The sequence below is a fragment of the Phaseolus vulgaris genome, chromosome 1 (assembly GCF_051622355.1).
Source record: "Phaseolus vulgaris cultivar YP4 chromosome 1, ASM5162235v1, whole genome shotgun sequence".
Taxonomy (NCBI): domain Eukaryota; kingdom Viridiplantae; phylum Streptophyta; class Magnoliopsida; order Fabales; family Fabaceae; genus Phaseolus; species Phaseolus vulgaris.
This window is the reverse complement of record NC_143498.1, coordinates 3,290,405-3,317,088: the sequence shown is the minus strand read 5'-3', so window position 1 is coordinate 3,317,088 and position 26,684 is coordinate 3,290,405. Positions and strand designations below refer to the sequence as shown.

The window sequence follows — 26,684 nt, the reverse complement described above, 5'->3', positions numbered from 1 at the left end:
CTAAATGCAATTATTGATTCTACATTTTCAGAGTCAACAACAACAAAAGAAATGCTTATCTCTTAGAAAAAAAGGCTTCATGAATGCTAAATCATAACTGCACAAATCTTCATTTCGAATCCACAATTCAGGATTTTTATTTGTGTGCATATATATCATATATACGGTAAACACTTTCCCACTGTCAACAACTGAAGAAAATCATTATTACTATAATTTTTAAGACTAATTAGAAAAACTAAGAAACTTATAAGAAGGACAATTTATGATTTTATGGGCAGTAAAAAATTAATTGCATAATCTATTTCATCCTATTTTAACTAGCATCTTTGTGGTTGAGAAATGTTGTTGTTGATGTGAAAGAAACACTTTTGGTATTTATAAATGTTCCGACCTCAACGGTTGAGATAACATCGCTACGATCAATCACCGTATTTGAGATATTGTTTGCTTTGGAGTTTCTGAGCTCCGTCACAGTTCTGTGGAAACGAAAATGTGTCCCAAGCCCTTCAGTTAGGGAAAATCCACCCTTAAACCTTCGCTCAGGAGTCGAGGTCAAGGGTGGTTTATAGACTCTCTCAACCGGTTGATGAGTCTTTTAAGAACAAAATCGTGACGGAACACCGACCTCTAAAGTAAACAATACTTAAAATGCGGTGATTGACCCTAACGATGTATTTATTGGATTTGAGGTCGCAAAAATAACTTTTTCATCATGGTGTTGCTGCTTTGCATTGACCTTTCACATGGACTAGCAAATAAATGTTTGCAGAAAGTTTGATCAGAAAGTATGATATAATAGTATAGGAACATTGTCCAGAAAGTATAATGTACTAATTCAGTATTTACAGGAGAGGAAAATGTTCTATTCCAAAAGGCAAAACTAAGTGTTTGGACCCGTGCTTTTCTTCTCTTCTCAATGTAGGTGTGGTTGAAGGAGAAAGATCAAAGGGTATGTGATGTGAGGAAGGAGAAATAAAGTTAATTGCCTGAGACATGACAACTACTTTCAAAAATGTTTTGAGTCTTTTATGAACCATCCAAGACTATTTCAAATAGATCAGCCTCAGACTCATCAAAATCTAAGACTTGACTATTATTATTCCCATTGGGTTGATTTGCTTTGTTTGCAGATCTATTATGCCACTGAGAATCAATCCTTCCCATGGAGAAGAGTTCCTTGCTGTCATCATAACCAAGGGTAGCACCAGGGGAATTTACAAGTGGGGCTATGAAGCATGGATTTGGTGTTCTTTGTGCATTTGCAGGTGCATATTTGAATGCACTTTGTCCAAAATTAACTAAAACCTGAATGTCTATATTTGCAGCCAAAGTTGGACAGAGTGGAGTGCCAAATTCCTCTGACTGGCAGTGGATTACATGCACCAATTCTGAGTCCAATGTGAAGAAAACCTTTTTCTGTCTTGGATCATACCCACATCCAATTACCCTTTCACTTCCTATCCATTGTGCCTTCTCAGACTCCATCACAAGTTTCATTCCTGTAACCAACTTTCACACTTAGATGTCTCCCAAGGAACATAAGTTGAAACCATATATCTATTGAAATTGATGATTCTTGCATGAAACACAATAACTATGAAGACACTGCAGAAATTATTTGAATGTTACCTTGACTTTCTTGATTGGTTGTAAAATTGTTAAGTGGAAATATGAATATCAGATTAAAATCAGTAAAATATTTTTCATCCCTGTAAAACTTCACAGTTTAGTTTTAATCTTTCTAAATAAAATTTGTACATTTTTAGTTCTTCTAAGTTTAAAAGGCATCACTTTTGATCCTACAAAGTATATAGAACAAAGAGAGTATTTTAGATAGCATTTGAAAGACAAAAAGATAGTAGATTTTAAAGTTAAATAGACACAAAATATAATAAAAATAAAAAATTAAAGAATTTTTTTAGATAGTTTAGTTGGATACATTGAAAAATAATGTTGAATATATCTAAATCATTGCATCTACTTTGGTTACTTAAAATCATTGTAATACAACTAACAAAGTGCTACCTTATTTACCATAACTATGTTTGTTCCATTCTACTCTAAAACACAGCATTGAAGTTATGTTGAGGAATGTGGAGTGTGAACATTTCATGTGGGCATCTGATGTTTAATGTTTAGGAGAGAATTTGAAATGTCTTTAATTGGATCAAGTGTTCTCTTTCTAAAACAAAAGCACAAAGCCAAAACTTTGTGAGTAATGAATCTTGAATCTGTACTGCACTTATCACTGCACCTCATGAAACTTGTCTACAAATTTTGACCTATAGGAAATGAAATGAAGGGTCATGGAACCTTTGTTTCCTCAATGGTAAATAAAACAAGGATATGTAAATTTAGTTACCTTCAAGAAATACAGAACCATTGGAGTTGAATCCAATGCTCCTAGGGTAGCTACCAGGAACTCTTAAAGGAACACCTCCTCCTGCTGTTAACCCCAATGAGAACATCACAGATCCACTCTTTCCACCACCCTCTTTCTGCCCAAGTTTCACTTCTTCTACCATATTCAAATCACCTATACCATTGGAACTATCTTGAATCAGGAGTTTTGTCTTCTCCCCTTCTTTCTTTCCAACAACTAATTCATGATTGGCAACACCAGAACACAGTATGGTAATTTCAAAATAAGATTCTTGTGGGAAGGCATAGTTTCCCAAAGGAGGGCCAGGAAGAGGCAGAGCAGTCCTAATGACAGAAGCAACACTCATATTGGAAGAGTTGTTTGAGTGAAGAACCTTTTTCAACTCAGGATTGAGCCTAACCTTCTGCATATATTCTGCTGATCCATTGCACACTTCCCAACTTATCTCAGCCTCACTTTCTCTTCCATACTCACCACCACCACATGCTCCCAAAAGACTTAATCTTTTTGAATGAGATGGCATGTTGTTGCTCTTGTAGTTAGTAAAAGCAAATCCAGACCACCCATTTTCCACAGCATCAACCACAAGGTAGGGATGATCATCCCAGTTGAACAAATGCCCCCTTCTAGATACCCCATTATGGAACACATAGAAGTTGTTGCCTTTGTTTTTGTTTTTGTGGTCAAATTGGTGATAGACTGCAGGGTGTTGTTGTTGATGAAGTCTTGCAATTCCTGCTTGGAGACTCTCCATTCTGGTCAAGCTATTGGCTTCAACAAAGTTTCTGTGCTCTTTCTTGTGATGACACAAACGCCACATGAAAAGCAGCAAAAGGGTTGAAACACATCCCAAGGATGCTGCCACCACCGCAACATGTATCAGTTGAACCATCTATGATCTTCTCAGACTCCTTCTGCATAGAATATTGTTCCAGCAATGAAGGGTGTGATATGAGTAATGGAAAATGAAGGAGGAGAAGAAGATAAGGGGGCAATGAGGTATGGACTAAGAAGACTTGTTCAATCAAAGCATGCAATGAAAGGTGTAATGTTATGTACTTTTGTTATGAAATCAAAGGGTGAAGTGTCACATAAGGTTGATTTTTCCTTGGAGTATGAATTCTTTGTCAGTATCTTTTATTTAATTCTGTGGGAACCGACAAACACTTCTCATTTGTGAACAAACGCGTTTGCTGATTTATTTTGTTTTCTGTAGTTTTCAAAAGACATGAGTTGTTGTGCTTTCCATTTCATGCACTACTTCACTATTGGTGGCCAAATCTTCATCACCATCTATGATTTTCCACTAATCATATCATAAACAAAATTAATACTATATCTCATGCTTTCTAGATAATCTTGCACTTTCTGAATCAGAGCAAACTTCCAAATGCAAACTGGTGTACATTTTGGGTTCTCTCATTATCACCATCCCAAAAAGTAATTCAAAACAATTAAGGTTGTGACATATGGTCATAGCACTTCCAAATACAAAGGTTAAAATATGTTTTAAATTATAATACGAAATTAGTTTTTTATTTAAACTTTAGATTTTATAGTATAGAAATTATTAGAAAATATTTTTTTTACGTTGAATTAGTTCAATTTAAGGTTTTATTTCATTATAGTCTCAATCTATAATCAAATAACAACGAATTTTGAAAAAAACTTATAATCTTTGAAAAAAACTAACAATCATCATAAAGACTAATTTCAGTCATTTCTATACTAAGTATATGAATGGTCTAAAGTTTAAATCAGAACAAAAATCAATTTCGTGTTATATTACATTGACGATAAACATATTTAACCCAAAAATATATTAGAGTGATACTGATAAAAAAACTCAAAAATAAATTAGACGTTTTATTTTTGGAAAGTAGTTTTACAATATTTTATCAATTATGAATTCCATTTTATTCAGTTTAACATAATTTTGAAATTTACATTACAAAAATGAATAAATTTAATCATTTATGACGAGATAATGCCATAAAATAGTGCTTGTTTTTTTTTATCTTATTATAAAAACAAATAAAGCAACTATATACTACAAGCTCTTACCCATTGAGAGTTTAAAAGGTACATGCTCCATTTCTCATTTTTATTTTTAAAATATGTTTTGTTAATCAATATTCTAGAAAAAAAACTAGCTAAAGAGTTAGTAAATGGAACATTTTTGTTGAAGTTTATGCTAAACTAGAATAAAAGCTTTCAAATTTTTGTACCATTTGCTGTAAAAAGTTTATTGAAATATACTAGCATTCCATTGTTGGAAAAGAATTTGAAGTTTAGTGTGAAAAAGCATCATAATTCATTGTTCTATGTTTCTATTTATGTTTCTATTGTTGACTGTGAAAAAACATTTCCACATGCAAACTTTGTCTGATTCCACTAATAATGCTTCTGATTCCAGATGGCAAACTCATTGTTGAGTTGAGTGAGACACTTAAATATGGCCACAGTGGAGCCAAACCAAGTCCCTCAAAATAAGAACAAATTACCAAATCATATTAAAAAAACATAGCAACAAGAAGAAAAAGCAAATAATGCATGGTAACATGTTGGGATACTGAAGTTGCAGATACAATATCAAATGCAATGTATCATTCAGTTAAAATAGAATTGAAAAAGGTGAAACCGACACATTATTTGATGCAAATTACCTCACTTAGCAACATATTTTTACAATAAATGCATTTTTTTTATAAAACTTATGAATTTATATTTTTATTTTGTTGAAAATTATGACAGAAAAAAAAACCATTAAATAACAACTTAAATTTAAAAACAAAAATAATTAACTAGAAACTCAAAAATTATTCATATATCTAGAGTGATTTATTACTAATAAAAAATTATAAAATAATTTTTAAATTAATATCTAAATTAGCTATTTAGGTTGTAGTAACTAATATTTCAGATTTTTAATTAATCTTTAAAACACTAATAAAAATTAATTTAGAATATAAAATAGTAAGTATCTAAAATTTTGATAGTTTAGGATTAGATTAGATATCAATTTAGAAACTATTTTATAAATTTTTATTAATAATAAAAATTACTTTAAAAACCAAAAAATTATTTAATTATAAAATAATATCCAATTTAATTAAATAATAATGAATTATTTTAGTCTCTAAAATTAATATTTTTCAATTACACTAATTTACACTAATTTTTTTAAAGATATAATAAAAAAGTGTAGGAATAGGTTTTTTCAAAAAAATTCTTCTCATTTTATCATAATAAATATATATATATATATATATATATATATATTTTATTTTATTTTTTTATTTTTTTTTTTATAATCGATGAAAAATTTCGAATAATACATTTATTAATCTTTTAAAATAGAAGTAAAGTTATTCTTAGTTCATATCAAATTCATTCAAAAAAGTATGCCATAAATATGTCAAAGTAATAATTAATAATCATCCTCTGACCAATTAATCTGATGATTAAACATAATTGAGTTGCTTTTTCAAATCGATGCAAGAGAGAAAAGTGAACATAGTTGCTTAAATTATAACTAATTGATGGTTTTATAGTGTTAATATATTTGGTACGATGCTAATGAGAATTTCTTTCACACTTTTATTGAATGATAAGTTAAAGATAGGCACTTTTTCTTATAAGTTGAATTAGCATGTGATATGAGTTTGATAATTGTAAATTGCACTTTAAGATATATAATGTGTCCTTGCTTTCAAATATAATAATAAATGTTACATTATTCTAAACTCTCAACTTATCACAAACTTTAATAATATTTCTAAATAACTTGCCACAAACTTCAATAATTACTTACATTTATAAATGAGCTGTGAATAAAATATTACAATATGGTTGCATCCCATAGACTAAACTTCATTATGTTTAATCGTGCTTGTCTCACTCGTATAAATCAATACAAAAACATATACCCACTTTTTCTTTCATATATACTTTTTTTTTTTCTCTAATTCTTTCCTTCTTTCCTTTCACATTATCTATCATATTTATTATTCTCAGGTCCCTTTTAATTATGAGATACAATCTCTATTCAAATATGATATACACAATAAATAATATGTTTCTTTAGAATTAATATACTCTCACATCACTCACGGACAAGATTAAGGACATTTTATATATTAATTCTTTCTTTAACTTATTAAGATGTTTTTTAAAGATAAAATCATGATGAAACACCGACCTTCCAAATGGACAATACTTCAAATATATCTCTTTAACTTGAGGGTATAACTACACTTCATAAAAATCGGTTGATTATCGTGATTCACTTTTAAATTTTTAAAATTATAAATCTAGAATAAAAATATATATTTTGGAAAAACAAATTCATAATAATTTTTTGTATTTTGAATACAGAATTAAAGATTGGAAATCTCATCCCAAAATAAAATAAAATAAATACATTATAAAAAAAGAAATTTCAAAAAGTAAAATATAAAACCGTATTTTGAAAAGGTGATTACAGAATTAAAAAAAGGTTCATATTTCAAAAAAAAATCTAAATAGAGTTTCATCTACACCCATCTCTTGTTTAAGTATTTTTGTCATTTCACATAAACATAAGGCGTAAGTTCAAATTTTATCGGGTGCAGAAAATAATTGCCTACAAATGGATGATATTGGGCCGATTAACTTGCATAAAGACCAAGCCCAGAAAAAGTATTGACGAGCCCAGAAAAGGTTGCTTCTTCCTGCACCTCCATACCTTCTTCTCTCACCTCCATAGATTTTCGTATTTTCAAGAATGTCCCTAATTACATAATCTAGAAGTCATTTTTCAAATTTTTAATTAGCTTCCGAATTATATAATCTGGAAATCTTTTTTCAGATGCATGATTACTTTCTGGATTACATAATCCGGAAGCTTTTTTAACTTCCGGATTATGTAATCTGGAAGTCCTTTTTCATATGTGTTTCTGGATTACATAATCCGGAAGTTATTCTATGGAGGTGGCACAAAAAGGATAAAAATATATTTTCATGTTGTGTATGGAGGTGACAGAAGAAGATATGGAGGTGCAGGAAGAAATACAGCCCAGAAAAATTATTAACCAGCCCAGAAAAATCTTAAATTTGCCGAAAATAATTGTCTAAATTGTATGATATTGGGCCGATTAACTTGCATAAAGACCAAGCCCAGAAAAATTATTGAGCAGCCCAGAAAGAAGCAAACAAAAATAAGGTGTTCTGAAAAAATTGGGAAGATGAAGAGAAAGAAGCAAAAAGAGGTTCCTTTATTTTCTTCCACTGAAACTGAACAGAGAGTGATGTGAGTCTTATCCACAGCATCAAGCATGAACAATTCGATCATTCTCCACAACGCAAACGCAATCCACTTCAATTTCCACTCCGCATTATCACAAACACAACCAAGGCACCTTCCTTGGAACAAACACATAACTCAGCGTTACCCACGAATCCAATGTTGCTGCGTGGAAATCGACATGGTGAAGAACTCCCAAGGCATTTACGCCCCCAAAAGCGACAAGGTCGTCGTTCTCTGGGACCTCGACAACAAGCCCCCTCGCGGGCCCCCCTACGACGCCGCCGTTTCGCTCAAAACTCTCGCCGCCCGCTTCGGCGAGGTAACTGACTTCTCCGCCTACGCCAACCGCCACGCCTTCGTCCACCTCCCCCAGTGGGTCCTCCACGAGCGCCGCGAACGGAGAAGCCTCGACATCCTCGAACGAAAGGGTGTAGTCACGCCCTCGGAGCCCTACACGTGCGGGGTGTGTGGGCGCAAGTGCAAGACCCACATGGACCTGAAGAAGCACTTCAAGCAGCTGCACCAGCGCGAGCGGGAGAAGAAGCTGAACCGGTTGAAGTCGCTGAAGGGGAAGAAGAAACGGGACCGTTTCAAGGAACGGTTTTTGCGCGGGAATCATAAGTATAACGAGGCGGCGAGGACGCTGCTGGTGCCGAAGGTGGGGTACGGGCTGGCGGCGGAGCTTCGGCGGGCGGGGGTGTTTGTTAAGACGGTGGAGGACAAGCCGCAGGCGGCGGACTGGGCGTTGAAGAGGCAGATGGTGCATTCGATGAGTAGAGGGATTGATTGGCTGTTTTTGGTTTCGGATGATTCGGATTTTTCGGAGATGTTGAGGAGGGCGAGAGAGGCGGATTTGGGGACTGTGGTGGTGGGGGATTGGGATAGGGCTTTGGGGAGGCATGCGGATTTGTGGGTGCCTTGGAGTGCCGTTGAGAATGGGGAAGTAGATTTAGTGCCCAAGAGGAAGAAGAGAACAGAACATGGTTTTCAAAATGGCCATGATCGTGATGATTGGGGTGTTTTGAATGAGGATGAGGAATTGGGGCAAGAGTTTATGTTGCATAGTGAGGATGAGGATGAAAATGTGGAGAATTATTATTATGATGATGATGAAGAAGAAGAAGAGGAAGAGGAAGATGGGTTGTATATTTTTTGATTCTTTTTCGATGGAGCTTAAGACCAAGTTTTTAAGAAAACAATTTGCCACTTCTATGTCAAGGTGTTTTTGCTGGTTGAGGCTGCAATTGTGACTGCATCTATTTTGTAATTACTTGCAATGTCCAGAACTGCAACGGCAAGGTGCTTGTAGTGTCTGCGACTACTGTTGATTTTGTTTGTGATTTCTTGCAATATCAAAGAAAATGCAACAAAACTGTGACACGAACTAGAATTTGAAAGCTTGGCCAAGACTATTTTGTTATACCCAAGTAGATGTTGAATTGAGAATATGCTGTATGGATGTATGTATCTTATGGTATATGTAAGCATCCTTTTGATCTCTATTGGATTATACAGAGGGTTGCATCAATTGATTGCTCCCAAGGTGGAATAAAGTCTGTTTTTTGAACTGCTGCTTCTGATTCAAGCTTCTTTACCTTCTCTGTGTTAGCATCATTCCTATATTTTCTTTTGGTGGTTATTTTCCTGCTGGAATTTCTCTTGATATTCATATTAGGAATTGATAAGTTGTGCATTTTCCTCTTATTGAAGTACACCAGTTTCATATTATTATGAAACATTTGGTGATTATTCATATGTTTCACATAAATTTCAAATGACATTCACTGCTGTTTTTTCCATAGCTTATGTATGAGTACTGTAAGGTTAAATGCTGCAAAAGTGAAACATAAAACAACTAAATTTCATCATGAAGATGGATAACTGGAGAAGGAAGAAGATTGATTGAAGTTGTTATTTGAAGTACAGCACAAAACACTTTAATCCCCTTATGAGTTTTCTTCAGAGCAATCACTTTACAAATCGACATCAAAAGGCAAATTTTAAACGACTTTTAATTTTACAATAATGAATCATACAACTTTGCATCATCGCTACAAATTATATTCAACAATTTTTTTTTTCTTTTTTTACGAATTCTAATGAAAAATATAAACGTAAATTGTTATTTTGTAAGAATTTGAAGAAACACTTTAAAACATATCCGATTCAATTATTCCACTAATTTATTTGGTACTTACTCATTCAATACTTAAACTCTATTAAGTTATTTAATTGTTTTATTTTCGTTTTTCTAAAATAAGTAATTCACAAGCTTTTGATATAGTACATAATTTTGCTTTATAAGACTTTAGATAAGTTGTTTTATTTATTTGGAGAAATTACACTTTTTTTAATTTGTGTTTAATGACATAAGCATTTTTTAATTTTAAAATAACATTTATTTACTCTATTTAAAATATCATATTAACTAAAATTTAAATTTAAAACTAAAATTTTCTTGCAAATAAATATTATAAAAAATTATTTTCAATACATAGAATAAGAGAGGTAAATACCACTTTATTAAAACCACAAAAGAAAATAAGTATAACTTATTAGAAACATAAACAAAGTAAACATCTATTAAAAAATTACAAAAAAATATAAATATCATTTTATTAAAAATAAGAAAAGCAAATATCTATTCTTGAACTATAAGGAATCTGAATATAATTTTATTTCTCATTGATTACAGTTTTCACTATTTATTTCTAATTTACAATTTTTGCATGAAACACTGTATATCATTTACAATTTAATAGTTTTTACAACTGCAGTAATATTTTATTGTGACCGAATGTCATGTTTTGATACAAATTAAGATTCCCGAATCAAAAAATTAACTAAATAATTAGTGGTTAGATTATAATCTTAGTATCCACACATGTCAAAAGTACTTCACAAACCAAAGGGTCAATAAATACATAAAATGTAAAAAATATTTCATGAAAGTCCTAAGAGTCAACCAATGTCCCAAAATTGTGTGAAACAATATTTTCTCAATGCTTCGTCATGCATGAAGCTCGCAAAGATTTGTATAAATCTCGTCATACATTATTTTCTTGAACTCAATGGCCCAAATAATCATTACTGACACCAAATATACCTGTATGTTTTCCGGAAAAAATATGCTACCACAGCAGAAGTTATCCTATACTGTTACGAAGGAGGTATACAGAGGCAAATTGATGTGCAGGTAATGGACCCAATCAGTTCCTAAAGTAACTTAATGCCACTTGAGCAAAATAGATGGGACAAATTAGCAGGACCAGCAAGCTTTCTTCCTTTTTGGGCAGCCTGGAGCTAAAGGAAAAACAATTGAGCAACAAAAAATATAAAATACAGAATAAAGAAATGAAAATTGTAGCAGCTCCACATCTTGTGCCTTAAGTTCATCACAGCTGCTTGGAACTACAACTCAAGATGAGAAAAAACTGGAATAACTACTGAAAACAAACCAAGAAGATGAAGATATGCCTCCCTCATGTGCAATCAGACCTGGAGGAGGATGTCCATACACTATGCAATGAATTTTTTTTGGATCTTGTGGCACACAACCATTTCCTTGGGATCTCTGGATCATCACTAGTTACAGTTGGCACATGCCAGCTACCATTGGCTGATTCCTGCAGTTATATTACATTTAGCATGTCTAAGAATATTGGAAAGCTCAGTTTTATCTGTCAAATCATTGTTTTCGCTTTCAGTACAGAAAGAAGGGCTACAAAATAAACACAAGTGAAGGTAGACAACCCCCGGACCCTCAGATTGGAAAAAATCAGCCCAATTCATTCAATACACAGGTATGGATTATATCTTGGTGCAGAGCAAGAACAATTATATAGCCACAGTATCATTTGTTCGGTGAAAAAGCAGTTGGGTTGTCATCTCACCTGAATAACTATAGAGTAACATGGAGGCATAATTAGGGAGCCTCCAGAAGTTGATGCTCGAACCTGTAAACCAAAAAACACATCGTCAATCCTTTCGCTATTGAAGTCAAAAACTCGATTAAAAGTCATGATCAAAAGACAAATAGCACATTAGTAATCCAGCATCAAGAAAGGCTACAATTCTTGAGAACTGATTCTAACACAGAAACATAACAAACTCTAGTGAACTAAGACGACAAAAATCCTAACCCATTGGGTGAGGTCAACTACATGGATCTCACAATGCTATTAAGGCCAAATTCTCAACAATATTATTTATCATGAGATCCCTCTTAAAAATCTCCTCCAATGTCCTTCAAGACCTCCCTCTCCCCCTTTTTGCAAGGCTAAATACCATGCAATCTATTATCCTCACTGATGCTTCCAACTACTTTCTTTACAAATGTCCAAACCATTGTAACCAATATTCATGAAAAATACTAGGAAAAGGAATTCTCTTACACACTCTTTTAGGAATACATGCTCTCTTTATTTGTATAATTTATTGAAAAATCACAAATTTATGGGATTCACATCGTATTTAATGAATATCTCTCCTAATTTTATAGCTTCTAATAAATTCCTACCGATAGAAGAGAGTTCGTTAGAAAGAATATATTAGAGTGTGTTCTTAGCACTTCTCGTTCCTTAATTGGTGTCACCAAACACAAATATACGTTTCGAAGCTTGCAAGCTTGCGGGCTGTTACACTTAAAAGATTTTTTATATTTCTTAATATAATATACTAGTCAGCATGACACTATAAATAATGACATCTGACAATTAAATGATGACAGCATGCAATGGCCCATTTAATAAATTATTTTTTCTCAGGCGGGTGTTTTATGATTTTGCTGCTAGCCTTGGGTAGTCAAGCAGAATTCAGAGTATACGTTATAAAGAATGCATCCGGAATCTGGCAGAGTTATACTATATAATATATAGGGAATTCTTGAACAGTTTATAATACCTGATGCTTTTCCTTCCATCTCGGAAAAAAACTAGAACCCAGTAGTTGGAACAAGTGGTCCCTCATCTCATCATCTGTTAACAGTAAGCATTTACAACTAACAGCAGCATATAACCAGTACCTGTGTTAAATAAAACAACACCATTTTAGTACAACTGAAGTGTAAGACCGTAGAAACATGTATACTTTTGAACTTCTATTCATGTCAATGTTGTGAATGTGTGATACAACAAATTAACAACATACAACCCCAATCCAACTACATGGAGTCAGCTACATGGATCAATCAACACCATCAGTTTCATTGGAAAAGTAAAATAGAAAAAATAAGAAAGGAAATTAGGCAACTCAATCTAACTTATGGAAGCACTACATTACCAGTCATCGTTTGAACCTTGAGGTGTAGCATAAAGAGCACCATTTTTTTTCCAATTTTCTATAAGTCTCCTGTTTTTTGGATTTTGAGCGGGACCACCATTTACCCGACTTATATGCAAAATTATAAGGGGCAATCTCTTCGAAGGGCTTATTTGACGTAATTGTTCAACAACAGTATTAAGCTACAACCAAGGGCAAGGAACCATTAAGTATCTACTTTTGCAATGGGCTAAATAAATTCAATACTTTCATGCTCACCCTCGAAAAGCTGAAATTATGCCCATTGGAAAGGCCTACATTTGCACCATCTACAACAGCATCAAACGGGCCATGCCGCTCAAGCCATTTCTGCAGAAGTTAAACTCATACATCAATCACTATTTCATTGATAACTTTTTATCAATAACCAAATTGAAGACAGAATTGAAAATAACACTACAATATGCAAACTTTGTCAAAGGTAGCCTACAGGGAAAAAAGGATGGCCCTTCACCAAACTCAGCTTTTAAGTATCCAAACAAAAATTTTAAACAAAACAGTGAATCTTGTTCTACCTGAAAATGAACAAAGTTTGCCTTGGCTTCTTTTTGGCAAGCTAATTTAGATAATGAGGCAGCAAAAGTTTCGGTCTCTTTTGGATCAACATCAATGCTTACAAGCTTCTCACCGCACGAGAGACACACACCATCCTCGTTCACCTGAGTGTCCACCATCTTCCATCGCCCACTCCCAAGCCACCCTTGACCGTGCCATCCTCCACCTCCTTGAAGAATCCCTTCCCTCACCTTGTTAACATCCCACTTCTCCTTTCCAATTTTTGCAGCATATTCTGAGTTAAACCAGTCCTGAACTATCCGTGAAGTTGATTCAGACACCTGTCTCACTGTTGCGCGCAAACGGTGCAAAATCTCATACACCTTGTCTTCCTTCTTTGTTTTGACACTGACTTCCAAAAGAGCAGAAAGCTCACGCTCCTCAGCCGCAATACCAGACTCAATCATGTCAGCATCAACTAGATAAGCTTTCTCAGCATCACCCCTCTTGCAAAATCCAAACAAAGCTGGTTCATACGATCTTAGCTTGGGAGCAATAGCAACATTCTTCATCTGCTTTAGCAATTCGAAAGCCATATCAGGATCTTCCTTGGCAGCAGCAAGCCTAGCAGCACTGGTAAAGGTGGCTTCATTGGGCTGAACTCGGTCATCCAACATCTGCTGAAATATCTCAAACCCCCTTTTGAGACCCAAATGAGGAACCTCAGCATTTTCAACAGAACACAAGTATAGCAATTTGTTATAGTGATCAAGGTTGAGTAGAACCCCCAATTTTCTAGCCTCATCATAGTGGCAAAGGGCTTGAATAACATCTCCATCATATGAGCACTGGTTTAGCTTACGCAATAAGACCCCTTCCGGAGATTCATAGAAAGCTTTTCTTCTCGCTTTGCTTGAATGCTTAACCGTGGTTGTTCCTCCCTCTCGTGATTTGTCCGTTCGGGCTAATGTAGTGAGGGAGGAGAAGTTAGTACCGGCAGTTAGGGCACGTTTGGCATAGTGGCAACACAGAAGTGGGCGCCAGTAATGCAATTGTGTGAAGATACTGAGAGGGTGAGGGAGTCTCGCCATCGCTGTTTCTTGAACCAACAACAGAAAGGGGAAACAACGACCAAACTGAAAATCATAAAATCCAAGTTGAATACCACTTTGTCCGGAGAAAATTAACACAAACCTAGATAGAACTCATTTTGTTTTTGTATTTGTTTCTTGCTACGGTCTTTAACACACATTTTCTTCTTCCTAAATTCTACCACTCATCGTAAAGTTGCAGCTTAAACAATGACAAGTTCTATGTCTCTGTTGCAAAAGCGAATAACTTCAAGCTGGTAAAGAGTTCAAAACTCTTGAACAACCCATGGGAAATTGTTACAATTCCAACGACTAGTTATTGCATCCACATTTTCAACTACCAATGATACTATAATTTCAGTAAGAATAATTGGTAAAGAAAAGGAGTAACTGAAAAACAGTTATTAGAAATGGATTAAATTCAAAAGGGGTTACCTTACCGGAGAGAGAAGCTTCTGTTCATCGGTGGAGTGATTGTGTTAGTGCGGAACAATGCAAATTTGGGAATTAAGGGTTTGGATTGTGTTGATGCAGTGGAGATGCGAAGAATGAAATGGATAATTTAGTGGGAAAACGAAAAAAATGTGAGTGTAGAAAATAATTCAGTGGCTGGGAAAATGGAAGGAAGAAACTTCATTTTTTTTTCGTTTTTATTTTTTAATTATATTACTGTTACTTTTTTAAAATGTTATATATCTAAAAATCCTTTTTTTTATATTTTGTTCTTTTTTTCTGTTTACATTTTCCATAATAGATGGAAAACAAGGTAACATATTTATAATTAGAAAATGAAAAAAATATACAAATCAATATTTTCTAATTTTTCGATAAAGAAGATTATAAAACACTTATATTTATGATAGACATTAAAATAATATTTTTATTTGTAAATTATATTTTCTACTCCAATTAACTTTCTCATCTTTTCATCTTCAATAATATCTTTAAAGAGAGATAAATAGAATAAAGAAATAGTTCTCATGCATATCTTAAATCCTTTCTTTTCTTCCAGTTCTTCTTTATTTTTTTCAATCATTTTCTCTTAGATTTTGAATCAAAAATTTAAAATTTAAAAGAATTTTATTTTGTCTATCATCTCTCTTTAGTAATATATTGTGTGCATGTAAAATTTTCCAAAGATATATCAGTGAAATGCAAAATGGCTGGTGATTATGCATTTTCTTGGAATTTAATTATACTAACTAATTCGTATTGTTTAATTATATCAATCTTAGTTTTAACTATTTTTTATTAGCTAAATTTTGATATCAATAATAAGATATAATTATTGAGAATTTAACTTGGATTATATTATTTTTTATCATCAAATCAGTGTTTACTTTTTTATTAAATTTCTCAAAATTTAATTTATTTCTATACTTAATATCTTTTAATATTTTATTTGTTTCTCTCTACTTATTGGATTCGTAACTTATTTCTTTCTATTAAACATTATATCCATTCACAAAAGAAGACATTATGGGATATGTGAGGAAAATGTAAATAAGGCAAATACACAAATTGATGAATGATATAAATAGATAAACTGAGAAAGTTACTAAATTTAAGAATAAAAAATAATTCCTTGACATCATATAAAACAAAATTGTACCGAACGTCTCGTGCATGTCGGTATTCGATACTAACCAAACAACACAAGGTTAAACATATTTACTAAAAATATGTATTAAATAATATGAGTGTTAATTACAATACACATTTTAATCAATATTTAACTCTAAAAAAAACTCATAAAATATTATAAATAAGGGTAACAATTAAAAAAAAACATTTTATCATTATAAAATTAATTGTATTTGAATACTGAACACTTACTTAAACATCAAAATATCTTTTTCAGGTGTTCTCCCAACCAATAACTTAAATTCGAATGATTAAAGGAAGAAAGATGATGATGGAAGAAGGTCAAGCTCAGACCCAATCATTAGGTCCATGATAAGGAAAATACAAGAAGACTGTGACTCTGTTACTGGTGGTGGCAGAGACACCTTCATCTATATGTCATAACCTAGTGTAAATATTTAGAGTATAATTTATTTTCTTGTCAAAAGTAGAATATGAATTTTACTTTTAATTTTGCTTGATTGTAAATAAGGTTGAATTAGACACCTAAAAATCAACCTAAGTTGAATTAGGGTTTCTAGAAAACTCATAAATTAACCTAAGTCGGTCATTAACTTATAGAAAGTCACATGAAACACACCTTAGTCATGTTTGCCTTGTGACTCCAAAATAGGCATCACTTTCAAACCTAATATTTTTTAATTTTCCCACTTATTTCTTTGTACAATGGTCGGACCTCTCTAACCTATATAAAGAAGTGTTTGACTTATGAAATTCTAAGATCAATATATGAATGAATTGCTGTCAAGTTTGCATGTTTTCTCACTCCTTTGTCTAAATCTCTAGGATAGAAACCTTGATCCTTTTCTTCACATCTTCAAGTACAGTCAATCACTCTCTCTACCTCTCATATACCTTCAAGAAAATCATAGCTCCATTGGAGTCATCCTTGTCCGCCACTTCCACTGAGCTTTCGCACACTGTCTCAAAAATCCAAAGAAATCAAATCGGAATAAATACTACACCATCAAACGAGAATGACTAAAGAATAATACTCAATTGCTCAAAGAAGGATACTCAGCTCAATCGATAATACTACACGAAATCAAACACAATCTTACTATACAACCTATTTTAATAATATAATAATTTATATTAAAATATATAAAAAATATAGTCAATTATGAAGTGGAAGTTTATTTTTTAATGGAGTTATGATTGCACCACACATTTGTCTTCTAGCCGCAATACTATGCAGTTTCTTGTTTTCAACTTTGGACTTACATAGCAGCCGTCAAAAGTGTTTTCTTCTCTTAATTTATAATAAATATTAATTTAATATAATGGGAGTTCCTGTTTAATGTATACAATTTTTTTCACTATTTTTCTTTTAATTTTTTTAAATTATTATATAAAATTTACAATAACATCAGTATAAAAAACAAAACAAAAATATTAAAACCAAAAGTAGAAAGGGAAATAAACTAACATGGATTGGGGAGATACACTTTACAGATTTTAAAAAATTAGTATTTTATATTTTAGATACAACATAACTTCAATAATAGATAAAATTGTTTATTTTATATAATAATAAAAAAATTATAGATAAAACGAAATGCAAACCTATAACTATATTTAAAAATTGATAGATAAAATATATGCAAGACATTATTCTTAGAAGAAAAAAAAATATAAATCAACTTACTAAAGGATTGACGGTTAATAACTACTTAAATTGTTGAGAGAAATGGAACTATAACTCATAAGTTCGTTGCAAAATGGACATTCATATCCACATGAATGGCAATTTCTTGAAATATAACTCATTGGATAATACCAAAGTTATTGATTAAAGTACATTAATTCAATATGAATAAATGTCATGTCAAATTCTCGAGACGAAGTGTATTATAAATTGTGACAATAAGTCCTTATATGATTCATGATGTACAAATATAATTTAAAACTTAAAATAAATATCGATATTGTATGTGTTATTTACTAAAATTTGATTAAAAAAAGTTCAAGACAATTAAGTTTCTATATTATCTGAAGTGTAAGTTTATATGTACAAGTTATAAGACACAAATTCAAAAGGTTTGTTAATTATATTGAAATACGATATTTTTTGTTTTTTAAAATAATATATTCTACCAAAGTTTTATTTTCTTTAAACTATATGGGAGTTTGTTGAAAATACTGGTGTAATTTTTTTAAAAAAATAATCATATTATTATTGTCACTTGTATGGATAAATACGTTATATCTCACAAATAATGCTACTTTCATGAGTTAACGAATTAATATTAACGTTTTTTTTTAATCACACTTATTATTATTTTCTATTTTTTTATCTATAAATACAACATATCCAATGTAAGAAAAAACAAACACAATAACTCTTAAAAAAACAATCTTTTGTTACATATTATCTTTTAAAAACATTGGTATTCATAATACTTATAAATTCGTTGTTACATTCTATCTATCTAAAATTGAGTTTTGGAACACTTGTAAAGATTTCGGGTTAATAGGCTGAATGAATGTTTAAAGTTTGATAATATTAGTTTTGTATAAAGTTTGAATACCTCTTAAATATTCTAGGGTTTTGTTTTTATTTGATGTGTCTTATTCTTTGATGAAGAATGGTACTCCAAAAACAGTTTCATTTTTATTATATTATAGTTATAATAATAATTATAGAGTTAGTAATTTCAAAGACTGGTGGACCCCACCTACTGCTTCACCTAATTTCTACTTTCTTTTCTCTTAGTTTCAATCATTTTTATAGTAAGCGGAATTTATAACAATTTATACGCTTTAATTATGAGTTAGACTCATTTGATGGTGATTTGAACTTTGATGTAATATATTATCTAGTATTTCTTAGATATTTTAACAATATATAATATCTTATAATTAAAATTAAAGTTGAAACAACTCATTTTTACATATAATATTATAATGTGAAAAACTCTTAAATTATAAGAATTTTTTTATAGAAAAGTATTATCACCTTTTCAATTCCTTGTTGCTTAGGTTTCTTATAACAAAATAATCAATCTCATATAAATATAAATTTGTGTGTTTGATCATTGTATCAGGGGTTTGTGCTTTACAATTTTTTCCTAAAAAATTTTAGGAGAAAAAAAATAAGAAAGTTTCTGTATGTTAAAATTAAATTATGTTAGATTAAAAGTACAAATTTTAAAAAATTATGAGTTTTTAAACAATGCTTTAATATAAACCAATTTTATCTTATAAAAAACTTTTTTTCCTCCCAGAAATCTTATGGAGAAGTTTTTTCTTTTTTAAATAAACTTAGTGACATATTTTTTACGCATATATTACAAGTTCAATTTTTTTCCTCCCTTAGACCTTGAACAAATTCCTATAAAAAAATTGTGAAATAAAATTTAATTTTAAAGATAATAAATTACTTGATTAAATTAAATACTATTTTAGAAAAAAAAAATTATCTGTATTTAAAATAATTTTTTTATTAATAAAAATTATAAATTAGTTTTTAAATTGATATCTAATTAATCATTAAAATTTTAATTAATCTAAAATAGTTGATAGTTAATTTATAAACTATTTGTTACTAATAAAAAAAATACTTTAAATATCAATAATATTTTTAATCTTTAAAATATATCTAAGTTTTAAATTGTTTTAAATTATTTTAAATATTCATAATATTTTTAGTCTCTAATATTTGTTATTATTTTAATTAACATAAAGTGGCAATCAAATATTGAAGTAATTAACAATTTTGAAAAAGACATATCTTTCTATTTTTTCTATTTCAATTTTGCTTCTTTAAAATCTTATCTTTTAGTTTCATATCATTCATATCAATCTCTAATCAATTATGTTTCAATTCTTTAATTCAGTATTCTTTATGATTTATAATGAATATGAGAATCCCATACAATACTTAGATAAAGAAACCATTATAATCAAACTTATTATTATATTAGGTACAATTGTTTTAACTTAAATTTTTTGTATCCAATAATAATAGTAATAAGATAATCCATTATTTTAAATTAGTTAACGTATGTTTTCAATTGTATAGAAATTTCGTGAATCTGAAAATTAATTTTCCTTGTTTCTTTAAAGCGTTTTGTTGAAACGTATATTTTTCATACTCAAGTTCTTCAGAGAGAAATCATTTTTTTAATCTATTGGTTCAATATGCAAGTTAAATGCAACACAAATATAAAAATAACTACAATTATCCTCAACAGATAATAATTCATTATAAAAAAATTATTAAATATAAACTAATTTAAAAATAAAAAATAATTAATCATTATATTAATTAAATTAAATATTATTTTGTAAATTAAAAATTCTTAATATTTAAAATAATATCTATTATTAATAAAATGTTATGAAATAATTTTTAAGTTAATATATAAGTTATCAAAATTTTAACTACTCATATATACATTGAATACTCATTAAGCAAATACACATATATATAATTTTAAAATATAAACTTTAAATAATAATTAAATTTAAAAAAGTAAAAATAAATAATAATTTATACTAAAAAATGTATTACTATATATATATATATATATTTTAATTTAAAAAATATATGTATTTAAATAATTTCAAAGTGTAGACACTCTTAATATTATTGGGGTTCTCAAAAGGAATAAAATTATTTTTGAAAATCCTTCCTTTTAAAATTAATATTATTGTTTTTGTTCAAAGACAAAAAAGTTTCCAAATGCATTCACTTATTGTTTGATGATTGAAAAGAAGAGAAAATGGTATCTAATTTGGGTGTGACTTGCTGAATCCTTATCATCAAGTCATGCTGATTAATACTCCATTATTATTATTAATATTATTATTATTATTTATTATTATTATTATTATTTGTTATTATTATTGTCGGAAAGTTTAATTGATAGTGAACTGATGCATGGAGGGCACAATCGTTTCATTTCATGAGATATTGGTGATTTAGTTTGGTGAGTGGTTACCCCATCACTTCTTATATTTTTTTGCAGATCTTTCTATATGATAATATTGTAATTAATTATTAGTTCTTATCATGAGATCTAATTTGTTCAATACTTTAATTTTTAAATTATTTTTATTTCTTATAAAATTAATATTTCATTTCAAATATATAAGATAAATAAAATTTTGGCCTTATTTATATCAGATAACCTAGACCATGTATTTGTTTTCTTTATTTTTTATAATGGAAAAATCCTGATTCATAAGGTATAAACATTTTTTATGTGTAGATATATATTATTGTGAAACTTTAAAATATTTGTGTTGGTATCAATTAAAAGCAATTCTTCTAAATTAAGCAAACCCTACATGTGACCATGCATAATAAGAAATCAAACTTATAAACTTAAAAATATTAGTTTATATAGTTACATAAACTTTACCTTTAAATCATTATATTAAAATATATGCTTTAGTTCACATTTATAATTTTATTTCTTATATATATATAATCTTCTTTAATCTCTACCACCTATATTTATAATTTTGTTTTTAAATAGTATATATAAACACTAAAGTGGATAATTTTATAGAAAATTAAAAAATAAAGTTATGTTCAACTGTAAGATCAAACGAAAACATTAACCAATAATAAACAATAATTTTTAGTAGTATTTTTATCTGTTTGGTCATCTAATTAAAATATTTTATCTCGACTTATACGTGTTTGTATTTTTATTTAATTATTAAGTATTTCATACATTTATCATAAAAAAATTATTAAGTAGGCATAGTGATGACAAGTTTAGTCAATTTGCATGAAATTCTAAGTTTAATTTTATTATTATTATTATATAATAAAAATTAGACGTGAATAATAATAATATCAAATTACAAAGTTAAAAAATGTTAATATAATTGAAAATGGGGATATTTGTTCATTATCTTTTAAATAAATAGATAAAAAAATATTAATTAAATTTTTAAGAAAAAATATATAATCTTTAAATTTAAAATTAAAAAAACTATGAAGTTTCTCAAAAAAACTTCCTAAGCTTACCCTATGAGTTACATGATAAGTGCTAAAATAGTTTGATCTTAATTTTTTACAAAATTCATTTAATGGTGGAATTAGATTAGATGATATGTAAAAGACTTGCTTTCAAAAACTTGTTTAGCATAAAAGGTTAAATTTACACTTTTAAAAAGTTTATTTATTAAAAAATTATAAAAAAAATATAACTAAATAAATTGAAACCTTTAAGAGATGTTCCAATTGTATAGAAAAAAAATAGATAAGCTTAAATAAAACTAAATAAACTATCCATGAAAAAAAGTTTATTTGCAAATTTTACGTTGTTAATAGCGAGATCCTACAAAAAGAAGCTATTCACATGATCATATCTCCCAAAATTCTAGACGAATATTTTAATTTCCCTCATCTGAAAATAACAGTAATTTTAGTTATATAATTTTTATCAAATTAACTTATAATTTTTATCTTTTAATAAAGTATTAATTTGTTATTTTCAAATTAATTATTCTCTATACTTATTTAAAGTAACATATTTACTAAGAAAAAAATATGTTTTAATAAATTTGTTTCAAATTGTTCGTAATAGAAATGAACATTATTCAACTTCATTACAAAGAAGATAATTAACATCAAAATAAGCACTTACTCAAATATATTTTTATTGGTTAAAATATACAGATATTATAAATTTTGTAAATCCTACTATTATATTTTGATTATATTTTTGGTAACTTTTAATAAACTACACCAAATAATAAAAAATGTTAAAAATATTTTTCGCAAATTTTAGACCTACATAATATTTATAATAAGAAAATAATTAAAAAATATCTTTATTTCAAGGAAAAAATATATATTTAATCCTAACAAAAATTAAAATAATATTAATATCAATTGTCTTCACCTACCTTCCGAATATTTATTTATCAAATTCTCACTAAGTAATGTCGTGACATATCCAAAGATCATTAAATAATGAAGATTAAAAATAAATTATGTATTTTTATCTTTCAATATAACGAGATTATTTTCAAGTAAAGACATTGTTACAAACGTTATCCATACCAAAATAAAACAATACGTTGAATACTATAATTCTAAGTTAAATTTTTTGAGATCATTGATAATTTTCCAACTCTATAATCATTAAAACAATTTTTCGATATTAACTTAATATAAACGCGGTTTATTGTTGTGACTTGTGTGCCAAACAAAGCACTAAAAATTGTGACGTTCTACGTCTACACTAGTACTATAGTGTAGCTACACGTGGAGTCTTTTATTTTTGCGTGGACGGAAAGTCATTTTGTGTTCTCATCCAACCCTCCATTCGCCACCAACTTCTCTCAGCCATTCGATTTCCGCCACCTGTCCCTTCTCTCACCACACCCATTATCATAATCATCAACATTCCATAAATGAATCACCCCATTAACGTTTTTGCCCTAAATCCCATTTTTCACACCACCACACTTGCTTTTTTCATAAGCAACCCAACCCCTTCATAGCAAAAAAGTTTCTTTATTTTTTATTTCAAAACAAGTGAACATAATTTTTTTTATTAATTAATTAAGCATTTAAGAGATTCTTATAAAAAAATCTAACTTAAAGTTAATGTTATTTGATGGACATGGATAACAACAAGGAAAAAAAAAGTAGCAAACATGAATGGGTGAGTGAAAACGTTTGGTGCACAATTAAGGAACGTGTGTTGGGTCTTAATTAGGTTTAATTTTGAAAAGTGTATTTTGTTGGTGTTTGGGTTTTGAGATTCAAAGACAGGGATGGGGTGAGAGGCTGTGTCGGCCACCTTCGAATTTATCTCCAAGGGACCTGCCTCTCCGCGTGGCGCCTCCATTACACGACACGTGGAAAACTCATTCTCATTGAACCCTGATAATTAAATTCATCACTAAATATTAACAACACATTTTGTTTCATCCAAAACTTATCTCAATTTTCCCAAATTCACTTTTCTAGGTTCCAACATGTATGATTAGCACAGAAATTAGTGAATGAATAATTGGGTTTAATCTTCACACTAATAGAATACTGAAAAATAAAATACCTTTTATACTTTTAAATAAATGTTTTTATTTAAAATTACCATGCATGGCTATCTGTAATTAAATAAATTTACTCTATTAAGATATGTATATTGTTTTTAATTTAATGTTTTTAATTTATAAATAGTTACTTTGTAGAATAAGTTTTCATACACTAATTGTTGGTTTCAGTGACTCATTATATTCGGGATTCTTAAAGAAGATATCACGTTTAAATTTTATAAATAGAAAACATTAAAAAGAAAATTTCAGCAGAGAATAATAAACATGTATTATAACTCTTAACAAGTTTTTCGTACTGTTTATTTATTATTACTTTTTTCAGATAATAGGTTTCTTAACTTTAAAATATTTATAAATCAGATTTATTAATAGCAACTTTTAATTGACTAACAGTATAATAACTTTTTACTTGTAAAGTGATATTACCGTAGGTTAAAGTTAATATAGTTTCATTTTTATAGGTTTCTTTTGATTAACACATTAAAAAAATCATTTTTACTTATTATTTAAGTATGAAAATTTTATACTTATCGACTAATTAGAAAATCATGTTAAAAATAACTTTAAAATAATTACTATAAAATAAAACAAAGTAATTAACATACATACACGCATGATATTCGCAAGATAAAAAGAAAAACTTTATTTCTAATTAATATAAACTATCATTATTTTCTTATTTTCTATTCCATATTATATAAATTAATAAAAAAATTTATATGTATAAGTATATTTTAACAGAAAGATATTTATGATAATTAATTAATTTTTTTTTATTTTTATAATAGTATTAATAAAAGTTGATAAATTTAAATTTTTAAAAAATTAATGTGTTTTTTTATACGATAATAAAAATTGTATTATAATTGTATTAAAATAATTAAAAATTAAATAAATATTTTTTTATAATTAGAATGAATATGTGTTCTACGAATATATTATTGATGTTTAATATATATATATATATATATATATATATATATATATATATATATATATATATATATATATATATATAACACAAACAGACGTGTTCGAAATAGTCCATGGTCATTTTCCATATCTTCATATAAATACAGAGACCACCAGCAAGACCACCATGGTTGTGTGGGGAAGTGTTTTCTTGGTCTGAACGGAATCTGAGTTCTGAACTCATGTATTTTCACATGTTTCTGCATCATCTTTCTTTCTATATATATTATTCACACACTTGTAAATGATTGCGAAGAAGATAAGATAGGCACAAGCTAGCATATTATAGTTTATTTTATTTGATTTAATCAGCTACCTAATAGCTAGCCTTACAGTTATAAATATATAGATACAGATATAGCTGGGTAGGTATATGGTAGTTAATTTACTCATGGAATATAGGGATCACTGTTGCTCCAACGATTCAACCATCACCAACAGAACAAGAACCAGAAGCAGAAGCCCCAGAACAACCTTGGACAAATCCAAGAACCAACACCACCACGAGAAACCTATGAAGCCGTACCGAGGAATACGGATGAGGAAGTGGGGAAAGTGGGTGGCGGAGATCAGAGAACCGAACAAGAGGTCCAGAATTTGGTTGGGCTCGTACACCACGCCCGTCGCCGCCGCACGCGCCTACGACACCGCCGTTTTCTACCTCCGAGGTCCCTCCGCGCGCCTCAATTTCCCCGAACTTTTGTTCCAGGACGAGGCCGACGGCGCTAACGACGACGATTCCGTGAACATGTCAGCTGATTCCATCCGCCGCAAAGCCACGCAAGTCGGCGCCAGAGTCGACGCGCTCCAAACCGCGCTTCGCCATCACGCGCCTTCGCACAACCCGACCCAAATCTCTCTGAAACCCGACTTGAACGAGTTCCCGAAACTCGAAGACCTTCAAGATTGATATGAATCCATGTCGATCAACAATATTTCATTTCCTAAGTTATTTATATCAATATATATAGTTTTATTATGTACATATATTAGTTGGGTCTTCAAACTAATTAACCCCTTCCCCATAATTTATATATATATAATTCGCATCTTCATTCACAATATTATTTTTTAGGGTTTTCTTTTCTTATATATGAACACAATTTCTTATCATATGGTTCAATATTCTTGGTTGAGTTGCTGGGGAATATATCTTTTGTTGAATGAAACGTTTGATTTGTGTTGTTGGTTTCGTGTGAAGATTATTATTCGGTGTATTAATTATTTTATATAGTATGTTATCTTGATGATTCGGTGGATCTAATTAAATATGTGAAGGTACGAATCGTGAGTGTGGGAAATTAAAGATGGGTCGGTGGGGACATTAAAATAAACAGGCAAATACAAATGTTGAGTTTGCTGAAGTGGATAAAGTGATAAGGTAGAGTAGAAGAAGCACCAAGAGAAGAAGAAGAAGAAATGGCCTCTTGTGACCAACATAGAAAAAAAAAATAGAATT

General features: G+C 29.8%; 4 protein-coding genes across 14 annotated transcripts; 2 read left to right on the top strand and 2 right to left on the bottom strand.

The window, feature by feature from the left end:
• Positions 1-776: 776 nt before the first annotated feature.
• On the bottom strand, positions 777-3,501 carry LOC137816517 (uncharacterized). Of its 2 annotated transcripts, XR_016518344.1 has the most exons (3): positions 2,366-3,424; positions 2,029-2,285; positions 777-1,502 (listed from the first exon to the last, which is right to left on the bottom strand). XR_016518344.1 is itself a non-coding variant. In XM_068619689.2 (2 exons), exons 1-2 carry the CDS (start codon positions 3,276-3,278, stop codon positions 1,030-1,032), a joined length of 1,386 nt encoding a protein of 461 aa, XP_068475790.1. In that variant the 5' UTR covers positions 3,279-3,501; the 3' UTR covers positions 777-1,029. The 2 variants fall into 2 exon arrangements, 1 of the variants encoding a protein (XP_068475790.1); XM_068619689.2 differs by lacking the exon at positions 2,029-2,285 and having other exon boundaries at positions 2,366-3,501.
• Positions 3,502-7,600: 4,099 nt separating this feature from the next.
• On the top strand, positions 7,601-9,175 carry LOC137816516 (C2H2-like zinc finger protein). Its single transcript, XM_068619688.2, is given in 2 exon segments — positions 7,601-8,781; positions 8,783-9,175. Coding segments are annotated over 2 exon segments (1,221 nt in total). The 5' UTR covers positions 7,601-7,701; the 3' UTR covers positions 8,924-9,175.
• Positions 9,176-10,570: 1,395 nt separating this feature from the next.
• Positions 10,571-15,213, bottom strand: PRORP1 (proteinaceous RNase P 1). Of its 10 annotated transcripts, none has more exons than XM_068619679.2 (7): positions 15,014-15,213; positions 13,508-14,623; positions 13,212-13,301; positions 12,954-13,135; positions 12,576-12,696; positions 11,567-11,629; positions 10,571-11,299 (listed from the first exon to the last, which is right to left on the bottom strand). In XM_068619679.2, exons 2-7 carry the CDS (start codon positions 14,576-14,578, stop codon positions 11,156-11,158), a joined length of 1,671 nt encoding a protein of 556 aa, XP_068475780.1. In that variant the 5' UTR covers positions 14,579-14,623; positions 15,014-15,213; the 3' UTR covers positions 10,571-11,155. The 10 variants fall into 10 exon arrangements, 6 of the variants coding, with proteins under 6 accessions (XP_068475780.1, XP_068475786.1, XP_068475785.1 ...); XM_068619685.2 differs by having other exon boundaries at positions 15,019-15,213; XM_068619684.2 differs by having other exon boundaries at positions 13,508-14,927; positions 15,019-15,165.
• Positions 15,214-25,279: 10,066 nt separating this feature from the next.
• On the top strand, positions 25,280-26,287 carry LOC137816515 (ethylene-responsive transcription factor RAP2-1). The gene has a single exon (XM_068619686.2). The coding sequence runs from the start codon at positions 25,599-25,601 to the stop codon at positions 26,133-26,135; it is 537 nt and encodes a 178-aa protein (XP_068475787.1). The 5' UTR covers positions 25,280-25,598; the 3' UTR covers positions 26,136-26,287.
• The last annotated feature ends 397 nt before the right edge of the window (positions 26,288-26,684 follow it).

Bases quoted from the DNA above. Each gene is read 5' to 3' on its own strand.
- LOC137816517 (XM_068619689.2), bottom strand. From the start codon at position 3,278: ATGGTTCAACTGATACATGTTGCGGTGGTGGCAGCATCCTTGGGATGT. The intron at 1,503-2,365 runs GTAACTAAATTT...AGTTGGTTACAG, and splicing joins TGGTTCTGTATTTCTTGAAG to GAATGAAACTTGTGATGGAG.
- PRORP1 (XM_068619679.2), bottom strand. From the start codon at position 14,578: ATGGCGAGACTCCCTCACCCTCTCAGTATCTTCACACAATTGCATTAC. The intron at 13,302-13,507 runs GTAGAACAAGAT...TAACTTCTGCAG, and splicing joins CAAACTTTGTTCATTTTCAG to AAATGGCTTGAGCGGCATGG. The intron at 12,697-12,953 runs GTAATGTAGTGC...TATTTAACACAG, and splicing joins CAAGGTTCAAACGATGACTG to GTACTGGTTATATGCTGCTG.
- LOC137816515 (XM_068619686.2), top strand. From the start codon at position 25,599: ATGGTAGTTAATTTACTCATGGAATATAGGGATCACTGTTGCTCCAAC.